This window comes from Perca fluviatilis, chromosome 4 (assembly GCF_010015445.1).
Source record: "Perca fluviatilis chromosome 4, GENO_Pfluv_1.0, whole genome shotgun sequence".
NCBI classification, from domain to species: domain Eukaryota; kingdom Metazoa; phylum Chordata; class Actinopteri; order Perciformes; family Percidae; genus Perca; species Perca fluviatilis.
This window is the reverse complement of record NC_053115.1, coordinates 22,181,739-22,200,816: the sequence shown is the minus strand read 5'-3', so window position 1 is coordinate 22,200,816 and position 19,078 is coordinate 22,181,739. Positions and strand designations below refer to the sequence as shown.

At 40.6% G+C, this 19,078-nt stretch overlaps 2 protein-coding genes across 4 annotated transcripts in view; one reads left to right on the top strand and one right to left on the bottom strand.

Moving 5' to 3' along the window:
• The first annotated feature begins 1,001 nt into the window (after positions 1-1,001).
• Positions 1,002-7,005, top strand: LOC120557427 (leucine-rich repeat-containing protein 3-like). 2 transcript variants are annotated; one of them, XM_039797745.1, is made up of 2 exons: positions 1,002-1,360; positions 3,315-7,005. In XM_039797745.1, the coding sequence occupies exon 2, from the start codon at positions 3,386-3,388 to the stop codon at positions 4,241-4,243; it is 858 nt and encodes a 285-aa protein (XP_039653679.1). In that variant the 5' UTR covers positions 1,002-1,360; positions 3,315-3,385; the 3' UTR covers positions 4,244-7,005. The 2 variants fall into 2 exon arrangements, with proteins under 2 accessions (XP_039653679.1, XP_039653678.1); XM_039797744.1 differs by having other exon boundaries at positions 1,003-1,360; positions 3,165-7,005.
• Positions 7,006-8,430: 1,425 nt separating this feature from the next.
• col2a1b (collagen, type II, alpha 1b) overlaps positions 8,431-19,078 on the bottom strand; it is a 48,016-nt gene continuing 37,368 nt past the window's right edge. For both annotated transcript variants that reach the window (XM_039797741.1, XM_039797742.1), the window contains 16 exons: positions 18,504-18,611; positions 18,023-18,076; positions 17,855-17,908; positions 17,111-17,272; positions 15,591-15,698; positions 12,845-12,952; positions 12,503-12,556; positions 11,980-12,087; positions 11,754-11,807; positions 11,420-11,527; positions 11,134-11,187; positions 10,887-10,994; positions 9,925-10,213; positions 9,469-9,656; positions 8,852-9,094; positions 8,431-8,598 (listed from right to left, as the gene is read on the bottom strand). In XM_039797741.1, coding sequence (XP_039653675.1) covers positions 8,452-8,598; positions 8,852-9,094; positions 9,469-9,656; positions 9,925-10,213; positions 10,887-10,994; positions 11,134-11,187; positions 11,420-11,527; positions 11,754-11,807; positions 11,980-12,087; positions 12,503-12,556; positions 12,845-12,952; positions 15,591-15,698; positions 17,111-17,272; positions 17,855-17,908; positions 18,023-18,076; positions 18,504-18,611 — 1,947 coding nt within the window. In that variant the 3' untranslated portion in view covers positions 8,431-8,451. The remainder of the gene's footprint in view (positions 8,599-8,851; positions 9,095-9,468; positions 9,657-9,924; positions 10,214-10,886; positions 10,995-11,133; positions 11,188-11,419; positions 11,528-11,753; positions 11,808-11,979; positions 12,088-12,502; positions 12,557-12,844; positions 12,953-15,590; positions 15,699-17,110; positions 17,273-17,854; positions 17,909-18,022; positions 18,077-18,503; positions 18,612-19,078) is intronic.

Sequence of the window (19,078 nt, the reverse complement as noted above, 5' to 3'; positions counted from 1 at the left end):
ACATGCCATTCACTTACAGCTTAGGGGCCAGATAACAGGCAATGTGTAATACTGTATTTTGTGGGAGGAATTTTTCTCTGTCATGTACTTTCTCACTACACACCTCTCTGTCCCTTTGTATAAAAAAACCCTCAAAACTCAGCTTATCAGCAGCCCTGTTTCTGGCAACCAGGAAGACAATCACCAGTCAAGGGCAAAGCATTCACAAAAATTCAGCTGTAAATGAATCTTGCAGCATTCTGTATTCAATTTTTGTATTTAGTTTTGAGCAGGTTTGATAGGAGCAGGACATGTTGGGGAAGCAGAGGAGGGATACTAGGTGCCATCATGGCTGTCAGAACCGTCCTTTCCCCCTGAGGGCTTTTATATCTCTTATTTCTTTCTGCTTATGGTAGAAAAGAGAGAATAATATTTTTTCCATATACAATATGTGTACTTCATGTTGCTGTTTGTTTGTGTGTTGGCTCTTGCTATTTGTATGGACATTTCTATGTGTGTGTGGGTTTGAAGGTTGCTATATATGTCCTCTGTGTTTCTATATACAAGACGTAATAGGCTACATGTTCAAATCAATCTTTTTTTTTATGTGATATTTAGTGCATCACTCCAGTTTGAAGTCTTTGCACATTGATAGATAGTCTCTTTGTATGTGTGACCCCAAATACTAATCCTGGAAAATAAGCAACTGAGGAAAGAGCATCTTCCCTTTGTTGTTTTCTTTCAGCTTAGCTAGTCCTGTTGGTCTTACTGTGAGGCTGAACATGGGGAAATACTATTTTCCTTAACAGTCTGACACGTATTGCAGCTTATTTAAGGTATAATCTGTGGTTATATACTGTGCAAATGTCTGTTGTTTCTTTTTACCTACCTATCTGGGATTCAATCAAATTTTACAGGAAGAATGATTGTAAGAATCTAATTATACCTATAGATAATTAAGTTAATATCTCATATGGAGGTATAACCAGTCTTCTCAGAAATCCGAGAGACTGATGCCAGTTATAGTGAGGACAACAACTTGTGATGACACTTTTTCACGCGTTTGTCTTTGTTGCAAACGGAGAGAGAGAGAGAGAGAGAGAGAGAGAGAGAGAGAGAGCTCCACATCTTTGTTGCTATAACTACCCTCTGTTACGATAGGCTGAAGCCGTCTGCAGGCGACAAAACACGGATCCACTACAGATGCTTTTCATATAGTTTTTTCCCCCCTTCCAGACATTTAGCTACACTAAAGGAGAAGATGATGTCCAGGGTGCCGTCGGGAGAAATCCGAAGAAAAACTACAAACAGAGTCTAAAGAAACCATCCCATCCTTATCCGTTTTCTGGATCTCAAACTTCACAAAGAAACTATTTTACAGGTAAGTTTTTAATATGTTCTTATATAAAATCAATATCTACGTCATTATAGGATTTTCTTATTATAATGGGTGGAACAATAGTAATATTGTTGCTGCAGTAGTCGTGGATTTCTAATTTGCATCAACTTCTTAATAGCAACCTATAGAACTCTTTCTTTAAACCCGCTACGAACTTCATTTTTATGATTCAAAAGTTGCAAAAACGATGGAGATTTGTTTGCTTGCCTGACGCTCAAAAGCGGTTATCTGGCTTTCATTACCTTCCAACACTCCATGCAGTTGACCTGTTTCCCCCAGGTTAATGTAATAAAGTCTAAACGAAATTTCCTCGAAAATAATATGATTTCAAGTAATTCTTATAAAATCAAGGTATGATACTAGAGATGAACTCAGAAAAGCAGTAATGTTCTGTGTTATTTTCTAATTTAAATGATGCCCTTTACTCTAACAAATAAGGAGGGATTTTAAAATAATTGGAAACTGCAATCATCAGCTGTAACCACAGTGACATCTACATTTGCTGCGTCCCCTGTCTTTCAACCTTTCTCATTCCAATTCATAATTATGCAGCAGATGATTATTTTTAATTGGGGATTTGCATGCATCTGCATTCAGTATGTTAATAATGGAACGGTTAATAAGTGGTGAACTAAATCCTCACCTCTGCTCATAAGACACCTGGGCCAGATGATGGACATCACAGGGCTGTCATTTAGGTTATATCAACCGAATCTAGGCCACTGTTAGTATATGCTGTGTGTGCAGGAGATTATAGCGACACACAACGGTTTTGATATACTATTATAAAGACAGGGAGAAAGCAGAAAGTGCTTGACATAAGAGGTCTTTAAATCAAATTCAAGGAGTGTATTGTTCAGTGTGTCTGTCTTGGAACAGGAACAATCACAAGGATGTAGCCTACTTGTCTTGACAAAACAAAAATAAATGTTCCAAAAACACCTGATTGGATTGTCTGGACAAGCTGAAATGACCCCATTTACAGACAGGCAAATGAGCCTGAGTGGCTCTAGAAATAGCTTAACACACATAACATATGTAATGTATTCTCCAGTGGTTTTACCCACGGGATGCAAATTGTAGCCAGATTGCTTTAAAACTTTTGCCTCCTCACTGTTGGAACACTGAGCAGATGCTAAAACCCAGACCACTGCTGGCTTATTCCCCCCACCCCCAGCCCTGTCACTTATTGACACTGTGGGACACAGGCAGGATTGATGTTCTTGCCGGTAATAGTGTAGCAGGCAATACTTGGGCTATCGATCCCACCCCCTTTCTATCCTCCATCCCTACAGTGCACTCTATCTCCACCCATGGAATATGATTAAGGGGCAATGGCATTATGGGAAAAATAAATAGAGGGATGGAAGATATGAACATGTATTGATGAGTGTAATGGGATGCTTTTCTTCTGGTTATGAATTGGAAACACACAAAAGGCAGCAAGGAGAGAGGAGCGGTGCCTTCAGATAATCATGATTTATGTCCTTTTAATACAGAAATACAAGAGTATTTTCAACCGTATTAGATGACTTAAACTATCATCACTGCTATGAATAACAAGGGATAGTTTTCTTGCACAGACATTGTTGTACTCTTACATTTTGGTACTTTTGTATGACAGTGTATCTCCATGCAGAAGTGTATTTGTCAGTTAAACCAGCTTAACCTTAATTAATTTACCTACTGACCTTTTTTTCCTCCTCCTCCTCCTCCTCCTCCTCCTCCTCCTCCTCCTCCTCCTCCTCCTCCTTATCCTACTCAACATCATAATCTCCCCTGTCAGTGTTCATTCTGATTGCATGTATTTGGAAAGAGAGAGAGAGAGAGAGAGAGAGAGAGAGAGAGAGAGAGAGAGAGAGAGAGAGAGAGAGAGAGAGAGAGAGAGTGTGTGTCATCTTTTCCATACTGACCCTTTTGGCTCTCAATCTGTCAGATCCTCCTGGTGCGACCGTGTGTGTGTGTGAGATTGAGACCTGGTGTGTGTCAGGAGGCTATGGTGAGGCAATGTGCACAGGCTGGTGTGAGGAGAGATGTACCAGCGTCAGTGGAAAACAACGGAGAGGTAAAGGAGTGGTTCTTCATTCATGGCTGCGCGTCTCACTGTTGTTCTCGGCTCTCTGGGGCCAAGCGTCCCCCCAGTGCCCAGACCGCTGCCACTGCGCCTGGGACACGGCCACGGTGCTATGCTCAGACGCCGGGCTGCGGGAGATCCCAGAGGGGATCCCTCCAGAAACTGTCTCCCTCCACCTGGAACGCAACTACATCCGGAACATCCCCGAGACTGCCTTCAGCGATCTGGTCCACCTGCGGGACCTTTACCTGTCCCACAACCGCATCGACTCGCTCGCCTCGGGAGCCCTGCGGCATCTGGGCCCCGAGCTCCGCCTGCTGGACCTCTCACACAACCAGCTGAGGCAGGCCAGCAGAGAGGAGTTTGGCTCCACTCGTGCAAAGACGCGCCTCTACCACAACCCCTGGCACTGTGACTGCACCCTTCAGGAGCTGATGGAGACTCTGAACCTAGAGCCCGAGACGGTGAATGGGATTGTGTGTGAGAGCTCTGTGAGGGTGGTGGGTGAGGGAAGCAGGTGGGAGGACCCGGGGTCCCAGGGTGAGCACGCCGGTCAACCGCTGGTCAAACTGTTGGATTCTGGGATGAATTTCTGCAGCCTGCAGAGGAAAACCACTGATGTAGCCATGCTGGTGACAATGTTTGTATGGTTCTTCATGGTCATTGTGTATGTAGTGTACTATGTGAGGCAGAACCAAGCCGAGACCCGCAGGCATTTGGAGTACCTGAAGAGTTTGCCCAGCCCACGCAAGACCCCTACAGAGACAGATACTCTGAGCACTGGTTTCTGAAGTCCTGCTCGGCTGTAATTTAAATGGAATAATACTCAAATGGCATTTTTATGGACTGATAAACTTCAAAATGCTGTGTGGAGTTACTGAAAGATGCTGATCCAGGGGATATGAACTTTTTACAGCTGTGAACATTTCTTTATATGTGAGCATCCCCACCATGTTTTTCTTAATAATTCTTTACCTATTGCATTTTTCTCATTTTAATAGAAGATATTTATGAAGTAATTCTATGTGCAATGGGAGAAAAGAGTGAGACAAAGAAAGACAATTCTTTGAACTTTATAATCTTCTATCTCCCTCTGTAGGCTAGTCCATTTTTCCTTCTCTTTTCTTCTCTAACAAAGCCCAATACTATGGTCTTTTATCTTTCATTAAGTTTTAATTAGGAGTCTTTGACCAATTGACCCTTGATGAACACTTAAAAGCCAATAATCAGCTGGAGGGTGTGTACTGTATCAGGTCGAAAAGGAGAGTGTGCAAACTCAAATGTGTGTCCGTATCTAATTGCCTGTTTCATTTGTGTGCGTGTCTGTGCATATGTGGAGTTTTTGTGCATTGCTATGGGCCATTTATACTTCGATTATTATTTTTTTTGCACATGTGCTATTTAAGCCTTTCCCAATACACGGTCACAAAGCCAGTGGTTTCTGTGCCAATGGAGAACTGCTGATCTAAATTTACTCTCAGGAAGCAATTAGAGCTGGAGGTGAGCTGTTTTGTCTCCAAACTGCAGCAATCAGCTCTTAAATATCTGGACAGCTTAGTGTACACACAGCTTGTCACTGATTGGTACAACAAAATTTCAGCCAGATTTAGAAATTGTTGGCATAAATTAGATTAATGTAGCCTGTTATCTTGAGAGAAGCTGTTAGTTTAGCTTTAATTAATCTCGAGTCCTGCTTTTCAGTCCTCTGCACTGATTGGTGCATACAAATAGTTCTGTCTCCCATTTTCCACATAGGCTTTTGTCATTATTGATTTTTAAGCCACTGTTAAAATAAGCAAAAACACTTAGATAATAAATGGAATCCTTTCCTCAGTACATTAAATGCCTTCTATTTTAAGATTAATGCCATTCCTGACTTACGTATACTGTACGTGCACTGATTATGGGACCACTCCTGACTGGATTAACAGCCACCTGTTTTAATTTCATATTTACTTTGGCATTATTCTCTGAGGGGAGGGATTTATTGTGGTTAATGTATGTTACATTTGGAAACTAAAAGGCCTCTCTCAAAACTAACGACATTCCCATCACACTCAACTGTACTTTGTGTTTATGTTAAATGTTAGCATGCTAACACACTAAACTAAGATGGTCTTATCCAACATTGTTCCTGCTAAACATAAGAATGTTAGCATTGTCAATGTGAGCATGTTAGCATGCTAATGTTAGCATTTAGCTCAAAGCACCACTGTTCCCAAGTACAGCCGCCCAGAGCCGCTAGCATGACTGTAGACTGTTATTTATGTGTCTTTAATCTGTGACAGATCAAAGTGTACAGTTACAACCTTCTAAGTGTTCATAGATTGCTGTGTAGTGCTGTTCCCCATTTTATCGCTTCTGGGCTGAGGTGAAACCTAGAATAAGACAACTTTATGTGTGCTGTAACTTGCTTAATGTGGTGTGTGTGCTTTTTAATTTGCAGAGAAAGACTGGTTGAAGTTTGTGTTGTTATAAATACAGTATAAATACTGTGTATTAGCGCTAGAATCAGTTAAAACTTTAGTACAACAATGTTGATATTGTTATTATAACTGGTCCATAAAACCTGGTCTCAGGTGGTAGACCACAGGCCAAAAGATTGGAATAAGAATTTGATATTTGTTCTGTTAGTGGATCAACTTGTGAAGCACTGTGTAGATTTACATAATCAGAATATTTACTGAATGTTACTTGTCTGTCACAAATCAATCTAATGTTGATGTATCTAAGTTCAGTTTCCCTAAATGAATATCTAACCATTAATGGTATCTCTAACCCACTTTGGCTCATAACAAGGTACAGTGATCCTGTGATAACCCGAAACTCAAGAACCAAGCATGCCCTCTGTGTGTAGTTTTCTTCGTAGGTATTGTCTTTTATTGGTGATGTATTTCTGTCACAGTGCTTCTGTTTTTTTGTATGCCAATAATTATTCAAACAAGGATAAAGTCATAGATCGGAAACCATTACATTTAATAATACGTGATCAATCGAAAAGTTCTTTTAGGAAAAACCAACAACAAATATATAAAAAATAAAACAAACGTTGCTCTACTTTGTTCATAGAAATGCTTCTACCTTTTATTGCTACTGTAGGTTGAAAAAAGGCAAGATGATGAAGAGAAGTAGTAGAAGTACAGGAAACTATCAATTCACAGAATGAGCTGATCATGGTTGGCAGTGTTCCAATTTCTACTCTACCATGCTTTAAACAAAAGGAAATGATTGAAAAACTATTTTACATATATAAAAGTACATGATATGAACTTTCACCACCTCCACCTTTAACTTTTTCTTTGTTTTTCACAAATCACCATCAACAAAATCAAAATGCCCCCACACTCATTCTCTCCACTGCCCTTTCTTGAAATCTGAGGTGTTTCTCCCCCTTGGAATATATGTGGATATCACCACAAAAACACACAGTGGCAGCAGGGAACAGTGACATGTTTTTTTCTTCCTTGCGGAAGAGTCAAAACCACTGGCCCAGATATTTCAACATGGGGGAGAACAAAACAGGGTATAAATAAAAAGCAACTTCAGCCTGTTACTTGGTTTTGTCTTTTATTTCCAATTTACATTAATTAAAACGTAACAAAAACAAGTCATGACCATAATAATATAATAATGCTATTATTATTAATAATAATACTATTATTAATAATAAAAAATATACACAACCTCACACAAACGAGCCCTCTGCGCTGGCTGTAGAACTGGAGCAACAAAGTCAAACACACCCTGAATCTCTTCAACTGTGTGTGTATGTGTGTGTGAGAGAGAGTGTGTACACCGGGGCAGAGGGCACACCCTGTGTGAGGGGTCTGATGGTGGGAAGTAGAGAGGGGTGGGGGTCAAAGGTCTAAGCAAATGGAGGTGGGTGTGGTGGGGGGCGGAGGCGGCAGCAGACTGGGCTTTCATGACCAAGCTTCTATTGGTCATTTTAATATTAAAATACAGGGTTTGTAAAAAAAGCTTTAGGGGGAGAAGGCCTCAGTTTGATTTGTTGAGTTTTTTTTAGTGTGAGGTAGCTTTAAAATATCAAAACTAAACTAAAAAGAAAATTAAATCCAAATTGGACATGCCATGATTGTAAAAAGTCATCATGGGCACAGTTGATAACACACGTGGGTTGAAGCAGGAGGGTGGGGCGAGGCATGGACATTCATCACCCTGAAATCCAAAATCCCAGGGTGAAATGCTCTCTCTGAGAAACTGTATATATATGTATACACACACATACATATATATACATATATACAAGTCACTATATATGAGTATCTGGTTGTTAAAAAATACAGACTGTTTTACAACAATAGCACCAATGACTTTTATTATAATACACAGTAGGTTTTTGATACACTCGGTGGTGGTAGAAATAGGAACACCTGCACTTTCTATGTAGCTAGATTTTTGGTTTCAAAGAGATATGTATGCTTTAGTTGATATGGCAAAAGAGTGATGGGGTGATTAGAAAAGAGGAGGAAGTAGGAGAGGAAGTTGGTGGATATGTTTTTTTTTTTGTTTTTATTATGTGTAAGTGGGCTTTTTATTACTTAGCAACAAACTCAGTCCTACCACACATGGGACCCAAACCTAAACAATAAATAAATAACACCAACACATTTTCTCTCTCTAGTTCCCTGGTATGTTCCTGTACTCTCCTCATACTTCCTCTTTCTTGTTCAAGGGAAGGTGCTGTCCACCCAGGGTAGTGGGGAGATTTTGGGAGTGCTCGGTATCCATGGGGGAGGGGGAGGGGAAGGGGGAGGGGGGCAAGGTGACAATGCTGGATGAATCACAGATGACAGTTGCTGGTGCCATTCAGTGCAGATATCCTACGGAGTTCGACTTGGAAAAAGCACTTTTTACTTAGAAAAAAAGTCCCATTTAAAAAAAGTGTCTTGATTTTTCTTTTTCTGAAGTGTGCTCCTCTTTCATTTAATTTCTTTCAAATTTCCACTTCTTCTTTCTCTTCTTTTCGTTCCCTCGTTCTTTACAAGAAGCAGACTGCTCCGACTTCGACTCCAAACTCCTGGTCTGTTCCTCCAATATCCATGGGGGCAATGTCTACAATGGGCAGACGAGAGGTCTTCTGCGATCTGTATTCGATCACTGTCTTGCCCCACTGTCCCGTGTGTTTCTGTGCAGAGGGAAAAATCACAACAGCTGTTAAATGACCTATGACTTACTACAAAATTGCAGAGAATGAAATTGGCTTGGTGAGTTGAGTGAACACCAGAGTGTAAGAGAGACAGTGGTTAATGTCTGTCATGAAGAGAAAGTGAATCGTGTACCAATTTAAGTATCCTTATGTTCCGATTAAGTACATGCATGTATATTTACATGAAATATTATGTGTAGTGTACATGCATCTTGAATCTGTCCACTCTTACCGTGCAGCCGTCCTCCATCACGCTGTAAGTGAAGCGGCTGTTGCCCTCGGCTCTGATCTCCACGTCGTTGGAGCCCTGCAGCAGCACAGCCTTCTTCAGGTTGCCCGCTGAGGCGTCCATGTAGGCCACGCTGTTCTTACAGTGGTAGGTGAGGTTTTGAGAAGCTTCGGTGGACAGCAGTCTCAGGAAAGTCATCTGAATGGCAGCCGTGTTGGGTGCCAGGCTGTCATCACCATAGCTGAACTGCATTGGGCCGCAGGTAAGGAAGAGGAAGTGAGAATATATCTCAGTTACTATGGCTGTTGCATGCTTTTATTGAATATTTGAACTATTCCTCATGACGAGTGGGGATTATCGTTTTTTTATTTTTTTTTAGAAAAACTATTATTTATGTACACCCATTATCTTTATCCCCTTATAATGTGCAGGGTCACGAGGGCTAGAGCTGATCCCTAACACACAAGAGGCCGATAATCAAAACGAACATCAAACATTCCCTGATTTCTTTGTATGAAAAAGACTTTCCAATAAAATGCGCTCTGTGATTACGTTACATTACTAATAGTAGAGGAAGGTGTGTTTCATCTCAACTGATTAAAAAACATGGTGCCTCTTACATGGAAACCTCCATTCATCGTCTCTCCGAACCAGACATGTTTGCGGTCCTTGCTCTTGCTGGACCACCAGTTCTTGCGAGGGATACTGGCAGGCTTCGGTCTGACGCAGGACTCTCCTGTCTCCATGTTGCAGAAGACCTTGATTGCATCGACGGTGCAGCCCTGGTTGGGATCAATCCAGTACTCTCCTACAGAGAAAAAAAAACAAAAAACACATCAGCTCCATATTATACCCCCTCTTTGGCTGCATAAAAAAACCTGATAATCATTGAAATGTTATGTTACGGAATATTATGTGAATGGGATATCTCAAAAACAGGCTCAGAATCAGCCACATTCAAAAACTAAATCTTGACTTCACCAAACTTGAGCTGCCAACATAGAAAATGTCCCCCATTCTTCTACCTACTTCATCATCTCGCCCCAATTTGACCAATACCTCTGGGTGTCACTCACCGCTCTTCCAGTCAGGATGGCAGAGCTTCAGGTCTCTGCAGGTGCGAGCCGGGTTTTTCTTGGATCCCTCGGGGCTGCGGATGTTCTCAATCTGGTTGTTGAGAGATTTGAGCGTGGCGTCGACCTCAGCATCGTGCTGACGGAGGTTTCCAGAAGCCTGGTCGGCCCTCATGTACCTGAGAGGATCAGGGGACTTTTCAGTTTGACCCAGACCAGCGAAGGCGGACATGTCGATGCCAGGGCCAGGGGGACCAGGAGGACCAGGGGGTCCGGTGTTTCCGGGGGGACCCTGAGAGGAAAAGAAGAAAGATGGAAGGGTTATAACTGGAATCCTTGCCACATCTTATTCAGTTGTTTCAGACCCCTTTTTAATTTGACCTTTAATGTTTTTTATTTTATTTTTTCTATTTAAAAAGATGACTTAGTGATGCATATTAGCAGGTCACATTATATGGGATGTATACTGTATGAGCTGGGGAATAGCACCGTGTTCAATTCATACCCAGCAACATGACAGCATGACTTAGACCTGGTACTCATGATGATACTATGTGGTGGGATTTTTGCAGTCAGACTGTTTCACATACTCTCAACATGAATATTTTTCAATGCTGAGGGTTTTGAATTCCTGAATACATAATTGGTTACATGCATGTAACATATGTGTATTTTTCTATTTTGTCGTTATTTTATATTTTACTATTTAAATTAAAATAATTAAAAAAAATGTCTGTGATGTTTGTCATATTGAGAGCTCCTTAACTCCTTATCTTTATTGTCATTGTTTTGTTGTTCAAAACAATGACAATAAAGATATATTCTATTTGTAAGATATTGCACAATGTAGGGTTGTAACTAACTAAAACATTATTGTAGTCACATTTTCTGGCTAAAAGGTATTTTTAGCCAGAAGAAGTTTTTTTCAGAAGAAGATATATGTAACTGTTGTTGTGGGTACTCACAGAGGGACCGGTTTCTCCACTGCGACCACGAGGTCCAGGGGGTCCAATGGGTCCTGGCAGACCGTTTCCACCATCCTTTCCAGCAGGGCCAACAGGTCCAGGTGGTCCCTACACATATGGAGACGTTGATGTTAAGGACTAAAGACTGCATGTTAAGAAACATATTTCATTAGTCTTTGAATTCAAAGTGATAGTCCAAAGTTTTCTTTTTATAACAATCAGGTATGTTGGCAGCATTAGCACTCACTCTTTGTCCAGAAGGTCCAGCAGGTCCAGTAGCACCCTGGTCTCCAGCTTGACCCTAAACAGATAATGATTACATTCATTCATCAGGGTTTCTGCAGCATTCACCAAGTTAAAGGTAAGACTTTAATACCGGTCTTAAAAAGGTCTTAACTTACTTCCCAGCACTATATAACAATCATTCTAATGTTATAATTAATTAAATGAATGCAACCTGAATCTGGATAAGTGTCATGAAATGCAGATATCCTGAACACAAAGACAGATTTACATTCATTCGGAATGCTTACCGGAGGTCCGGGCAGACCCTGCAGACCAGTGAAGCCTCTGTGTCCCTTCTGTCCTCGCTCACCGGACTCTCCAACCTCACCCTTGTCACCGCGAGGTCCTTGGGGTCCCTGAGAACAAGTGGACAACAACCTCATTAGGAAAAAAATTTTGGTTTTCTGTTGCTTTAGAAGCCATTGTGTTTTCACCGAACAATATCGTCTTAGAAAAGACAGACTGACCTTTGAGGCTTGATTTCGGTTTTGCATGGATACACTAATTCTGCTTTTTACTTTTGTTGGAACTCAAAACTGTGCGTGCAGGTGTGTGTGTGTTCATGTTTAGAAAGAAACATACAGGCATTCCTCTGGCTCCAGCAGGCCCTGAAGGTCCAGAAGGTCCTTGTGCACCCTATGAAAGAAAAACAAAAGCAGGTGGTGATGTTACAGCTTCACCTTTTATAAATGATGCTCTTTACTTAACAGAGATAAACAACCTTCTCCCTAGGAAAGACACAACATCACGTTTTTTTTTTTGTTTTTTTTTTAAAGACAATGTTACTCATGTTGGAGTTACTACTCACAGACTCTCCTCGGTCTCCCTGTTTGCCAGTGGGGCCAACTGGGCCGGCAGCACCAGGCGCGCCCATGGCTCCAGGAGCACCAACAGGACCAGTGTTACCACGCTCACCCTGCCGCACATCAGCACAAAGGTCAGTCATGTCAGAAAAGATACGCACATACTGCTGTCTACCTTTAGTCTGTGCTGTATTGAAATAATTATAATGTTGTAAATGTTAACTTCCTTTGTGTACAGACTTACTGTGTATGAACTCAGATGTATAATGACCATGAAACTAATATTCTGATTGGGTATTTGAATAAAAAAGACTCTAGCAAATGCATCAGTGTGGGAATCACGTTAAATGCACTCCTGTCACTAATGCAATTCAAATCTCAAAGGATTATAGCATTATCCCTGTCACGAGTAATAGCATCTTTATGAACGGACTGTTAAGAAACTTTCATCACAGAACAGATAAAGCATCCTACAACACGGAGGTTTCGACTCAGCGTATCTTATGTAGCATGATTGTGTTTTCTCACCTTGATTCCAGTAGCACCATCTCTACCAGGAGGTCCATCAGATCCAGGATTGCCCTGTCAGATGACAATATTAAATGTTAATAACTTCCACCTCCACCATCCAGATGTCCTATTGAATAATGATCCTCAGCATAATGAACCCTGCTCTGACACAACACATTGATTATTCGGTGTAGATACAATGCAATTGAATACGTGATGCAAATAGCAGTGAATTTTAATCGACTTGGCCTCCAATTCGAAATTCTGCCATTTCAGTCACAGGATGTGAAGAGACTAAATACAATGTGGCAGATGTGAATCCAAACACACACACATGCTGTGTGTTGCCCACTCTCTGACCTCTCTGCCAGGCTCTCCTGCAGGTCCAGTGAGTCCAGGTGGTCCAACAGGTCCAGGGGGTCCGCGGTCTCCGCTGCCACCAGGAGCTCCCTGCTTCCCGGGCTCACCCTGAGAGAAGAGAGGAGAGGAGGACTCAGTACTGCACTTAAACTTAATTAGTTAAATTATAAGACATCTTGTATTACCCGGAAATACATCTCATCATGTAATTCATACACTGGTACCTCCACTCACACTTCTGTAACTATATATTTAGTCTAACATCCCAGTGAATCTCTGTTTTTGGAAACACTACAATGAACAGCTGAGGTTAGATATCAGTGAGTTCTCAGATGGAGATGAGGACATGCTTTTTACATTTGTTGAATTCTGTCAAATCAGCAGTGACTCCTGCCGTGAAGACCTGCTAAACTTAACATAACTATATTGACTGTAGTCAATATACAGGACAGCATGAAAATCTCATGGTGTTAATCCATTTTGCAGATTTTTCCCACAATGACAACAATGACATTTATGTCAATGTTTATTTTTGCACAGCCAGTCTAGATCTTAAAAGCTCAGCTTTTGCTGCCCAATTAAAGTCTGAAAACAACCACTCTGATATTGAGTTAGACCGGAAACCAAACCTGGTTGTGTTATACAGTATATAAAAGCAGCATGTTTTTGCAACTGCTTGGACGATTCATTTCTTCATATATATTTGGAAAGGCTGCACACTGACTCCAAACCACAAATTTATTGAAAAGGACAACATCTCTCTCCCAATCAGATGTTCATCGGGTAAAATAAAAATAAAAATTGACACCACATCATTATATACCAATAGGCTGCTCTATAATTTTTTATCAAATGCATATAATACTGTATAAAATACAGCATGATTGTGCAACTGCTTGGCCTATTACTCTCCTCATCTTCTCCTTTACTTAAAAACAGCTTTTGGTCAAATTGGAAGCAAAGACCAATCACAGCTCTGGCAATGGTGTGTTTGTCCAGTCAGGTGTTGTAAAGGTTCATGTTGACGTCTTAATGAAGGAGGAAAACATCAATTATCTAATACACAGCCAATTTGAAATGTATCCATGGCCAAGCCAGATGACAACTGATTGCCAGACTACATTATCCTCACACTTTCTGAAAACTGAATTTATGTGTTTGAATGAAAATCATCAAATTTAAGGATAAATAATATAATATGGCAAAACTTCCCTTCTGCTATTTAAAGCATATTCTCTGCTTGAATCATTCCTGGGAGAGTTTTGCCGGCCCCACTTCTTTCTGGGCATCCCTTTCATGCGTACTGATGAATAATTAATAGAAAAGGCATGCCCACTGGGATGCTGTAAGTCAGGGACATGGTTCATGTCACATATAGAATAATGTGAGATGTGAGCAGGGGAGCCTTCCTGTTACATGTCATACTGTACATCAAATGGACTCAGTTCACAGGGAGAAACGTCCTGGCTGTTCTCATGTGATGTGACTGTGATCTAATTAGGCCACAGCAGACTGACAGTCCAGAGCCTGTCTGTGTCTTCTTTCTCTAGTACTGAGTGACAAAACATTATGCATTGTGCTTCTAGTGCTGACTCAGGAATATGTATTTAGTTGACAGCCTCTTTTGTTATTTAGGGTCAGCAGTTGACAGGATGTCACTCAATAAAGGCAGTAAAAGACTGACATTAGACGAAGAGTCATAGTACTTAGCTCTAGCGCTAAAACACTTAGTTGATTGACAGACACATAATCAACAACAATTCTGATCATCAATTAATCTTTCATGAATCACAAAAGTCATATATTTGTGAGTTCCAGTCTCTCAACTGTGAGGACTGACTTCCTTTCTCCATTTTTACTATATTATATTACATTTTTGTGTTGGGCTGCAACTAACAATTCTTTTAAGTATCAATTAATCTGCCAAATAAAAGACAAGCAAATAGACACTTTTCTTTAGTTGCAGAATTTCGAGTTACAATCACATAAGACAAAGAAAAGCAGAAAATACACACAAATAAGTACGTAGCTGAAATTTGGGTTTGATTTAAGTGATCAATTATCTAAATAATTGCTATAATATTCTGTCTATCAGTTGGATGCTTGGGTCAATATTTAATTGATTAATCCACTAATTGTTTCAGCTCTATTATTGTGAATTGAATTGTTATATATTTTATTTAAAGAGTCCACCTTGGGCTCTGGGAAAGTTTTATGGCCATTTCTCCCTATCTATCTAAATAAATAGACTAAATATGGAATCAAAGAAGATCTGGAAAAATCAAGATCTGGAACTGGTATATTAGGAGTTTTTATTTCAACATTTAGAGCAGACCTGCGTCTCAGAACTATTTCTAAACTATAGAAGGTTCTTCAAGAGTGGGGGTGAACACAAGCCTACATAAAAGAAAAGTTGGAAAGCAATGAAAACTATGTATTATCATATCATATATAATAAAAGAGTGGGAAAACTTAAATAACAGGCAATGGAAATCAACCAACTCAGTGTCATGGAGAAAGTTTAATTGGGAATGCTCTGCGATATATGAGATAGCATGGAACAAATTCTAAATAATAAAGATTGACTTTGGTTTTCAGGTGTTGTACCTGGGTAGGATGCCACAACAGCTTCTTGGCTTTTCTAAAGTGTACACATTTAGAATAATGCTGGTCGCCAAAAAAGCCATTACGAAAAAAGTTGTTAAGTCAAAGACCACCCACATTAGACAAACAGTATGTTACTTACAGAAGGTCCGGGCAGACCAGGGAAACCTCTCTCACCACGCTGTCCTGGCAGACCCACGATACCACGCTGACCAGCCAAACCCTGGGGACCTGAAGGACCGAGGGGACCCTGAGAGGGAGAAAAGAGAATGAATTGTTAAAGTAAAAGTTGGTAAATGTTGTAAATTTATCAACAGCCAAATCATTTGGTATTGTTTAATTATGGTTGTGTGATTTTTTTTAAGCCAATTAGCAATTAGTAGACTGTATTTAACACAGGGGGGCAACTGCATCTTAAAGAAATAGTTTAACATCTTGGGCTATGCGCTTATTCAATGTGCAAAGAACTCTCATGTCTGTACATAAAGATGAAGCTACAGTCAGCTGCCGGTTAGCTTAGCTTAGCACAAAGGCTGAAAACAGGGGGAAACAGCTAGCTTGGCTCTGTTGGACATAACAAAAATAGCTACCAGCACCTCTTATTACTTATCTTATCTTATCTTATCTTAAGGCTCAGTGATAAACACGTTTTATCACGCTTATTTAATCCATATATATATCCAGGTAACCAGAAGCTCCTTGAAGTCACCAAGTGTAGACATACAGTGCTTACTACAAAAGACTGCAAAGCTAGTCAACTTTATGTTTGTGTTTGAGTAAGTTTTCTGTTCTTTCCTTAATTCTGTTCATACATTTGGATTCTTTACTTGATTTACATATATATATCATCCGCTCCACCTGAGATTTTACTACTTCCAACTGCAGCAGGAACACCAATCTCTCCATCACCTCTCTGTTCTACCTTATCCAAACCACCACAGTCCACTCTGCCACATGTCCTGCACGGCAACAGGGAAAGCTCCCTGAACCCATTTTCACAATAAACACCTGATCCTTTAACTGACAAAGACTTTGATGTGTTGATTCAAGTGGTACAAGATTTCATAAGTACTTTATAGTTGAGAAGAGTATCAATACAGCAGCTATCTTCATTTTTAGTATGCGATCATCTGTGATATGTGTCATTATCTTGACAGGACTGGTCATGCGTTATGACGGGTGTGTATGTGTGTGTGTGTGTGTGTGTTTGTGTGTGTGTGTGTGTGCGTATGTGTAGCCCTGAGTGTATGCGAGGTAAAAGTCTGGGGTCCTGTCATTAGTCTGTCACTGGGCTTGTGCTGCCCTGGGCTGTCATATTATGTCTTGGTCTTCTATTACATTCAGTGATGGACACTGACAGCTCTGTGTATTAATGGAGAGTGTGCTCGGCTGCTGTCCATAAAACTGGTTATTTGGGGCTGACAGAGCTACGTACGTAAGTCGACAGAAATGTAGAAAACAAACAAACAATTTTCTTCTGTCTACAATGCACACCTGTGTTCACCTTGAGGGTGTTCAAGGAGATGTGCAGAGACTGGCTAAATGTGTGAGTGCTGGAGAGATGGAGTCGTATTTTAAGCATCACAAGGCCATTAAGTTACAGATTATGTAAAAGTATCTAGTGTTTTACAGAGTAATATGATTAAAGTATGACAGACTTACAGGGGGACCGTCCTCTCCAGCATCTCCCTTCTCTCCAGGAGCCCCAGCAGCACCGCGGAGCCCAGCGTCACCCTGTCTGCCTGAGGGTCCACCATCTCCCCTCACACCCTTGGGTCCATCTTTACCGGAAGGGCCGGCAGGACCAGCAGGTCCAGGATTACCCTAGAACATGTGAGGAGGATGACTTAACATACACAAAATGAAATGAAATAACATTACATTGTCATACCCGTCAATTCTATACAGCCACACATTATGTTTACAGAGCCGGCAGGATTGTTGAAACACAGATGTTAGGTTTCTTTTATTTTAATGAGCCCCTTGGCATCTATGCACCTTCAAATTACTTTTAAAAACACATGTCTCTTTTAGCAGGCTTACAGGATAACACTTGTTTTTCACAATATGTTGCACCTCCTTTTAGCAAGTCTGTAAAAATATTCTGATCAAACTACAACAACTCCTACTGTGTCAGACATACGGCTTTGGTGGTGTGAAGCTGCTGAAACTGCAAGAACAAATGCTTCTGCAAATTAAAAATGCTTCTTAGGTGATAATATGTCACATGGCATTTTGAAAATATTCCTGTATCTGTTCTGCTGTACCTTGTATGTAACTGTCAAACAATCAGTGAAAGAAAGAAAATATGTATGTAATATCATCATGCCATATATATTAATTTATTGTATGGAGTATGGACCCAGCCAAGTGGGTGAAGGTGGTTGGGTGTAGTGGTATACTTACATTGGGACCAGGGGGTCCAACTCGGCCGGCAGCTCCAGGGAAACCAGTGGCACCCTGAAAGAGAAAGCTTAAGTCAGACAAAGCCAGAAATAATCTTAGAACATGTGCTACCGTTAGACTAAAGTAACACACGGCTAAAGATAAAGATAATTTCAAAAGGTCACTTACAGGAGGTCCTTGAGCACCACGAGCACCTTTAGGTCCAAAAACACCGGTAGGACCCTGAAACAGAAAACATACTGCACATTACTGTCTGATTTACTTTATGTTTAATAAATAACTCATCTAAAACACTTTCAGTTGCTCTGAAATGTTGTTTGAATCTGTGTGGTTCAGTGGGGGCTTTGTGTGCCTCAGCTACTCTTATTCTGCCTGTGGTGTGGCAGAATCAGTGACGAAGATGGCTTTCATTCTGACTTGATGAAAAAAAAAGAGGAATTTGTATGCCAATTTGAGCACTTTTCTCTTCTCATAAAAGAGACATACACAAAACAGACAAAAATCTGTGTCTGCCTTGCTGTTGTAAAATGGTTTTGATTGTTGAAAATAAAACTTCACTAAGCTGCAAACATCATCATCAAACATCATCAAACAACAGTTGGTATAACCCCTCATTATTTAGTGCTTAGGCAAAGTCCAAAACACCCACTGCAGGTCCAGGGGCACCAGAGGGTCCTTGGGGTCCAGGGGCACCAGCGTCACCCTTCTGTCCAGATTCTCCCTGCTCTCCCTTGATTCCTGGTTGACCATCAGAACCCTGAAATAAAAAGACAGAAACAGTTTAATGAATGAAATATGCCAGCCATTAACACAATAAATGTTTATATTTGTTTAAAATTGAGGGTGATGCTTCTTGATTCCCCAAAATAAATTTGGTTAAGGGGCCACACCATTGATTTAACACATAAAGGTCAGTTTACTAGTCATAATTAGTACTAGTCAGCCTGTGAAAACAATTATATAATGTCTTCTGTGGTTCTGGAAAGATGCTATTGAGTTGCATTATGGGCTATGTACAGTAGGATCCAGTGGTTTTAAAGCTTGACCTAAACTAAGAAATAAAAGTCAGGATATCTTATCCTCTGCTGCTTTTTTTAATTGTTAAAATGTGCTTCTTTCATGCCTCCCAACGTTGTGGAAGTGCAATAGTAAATGGCTGGAGTAGCCCTTTAAGACGGAGAATGCATATAAAAATGTCTGCTTTGAATCCCAATCGAATCAGTA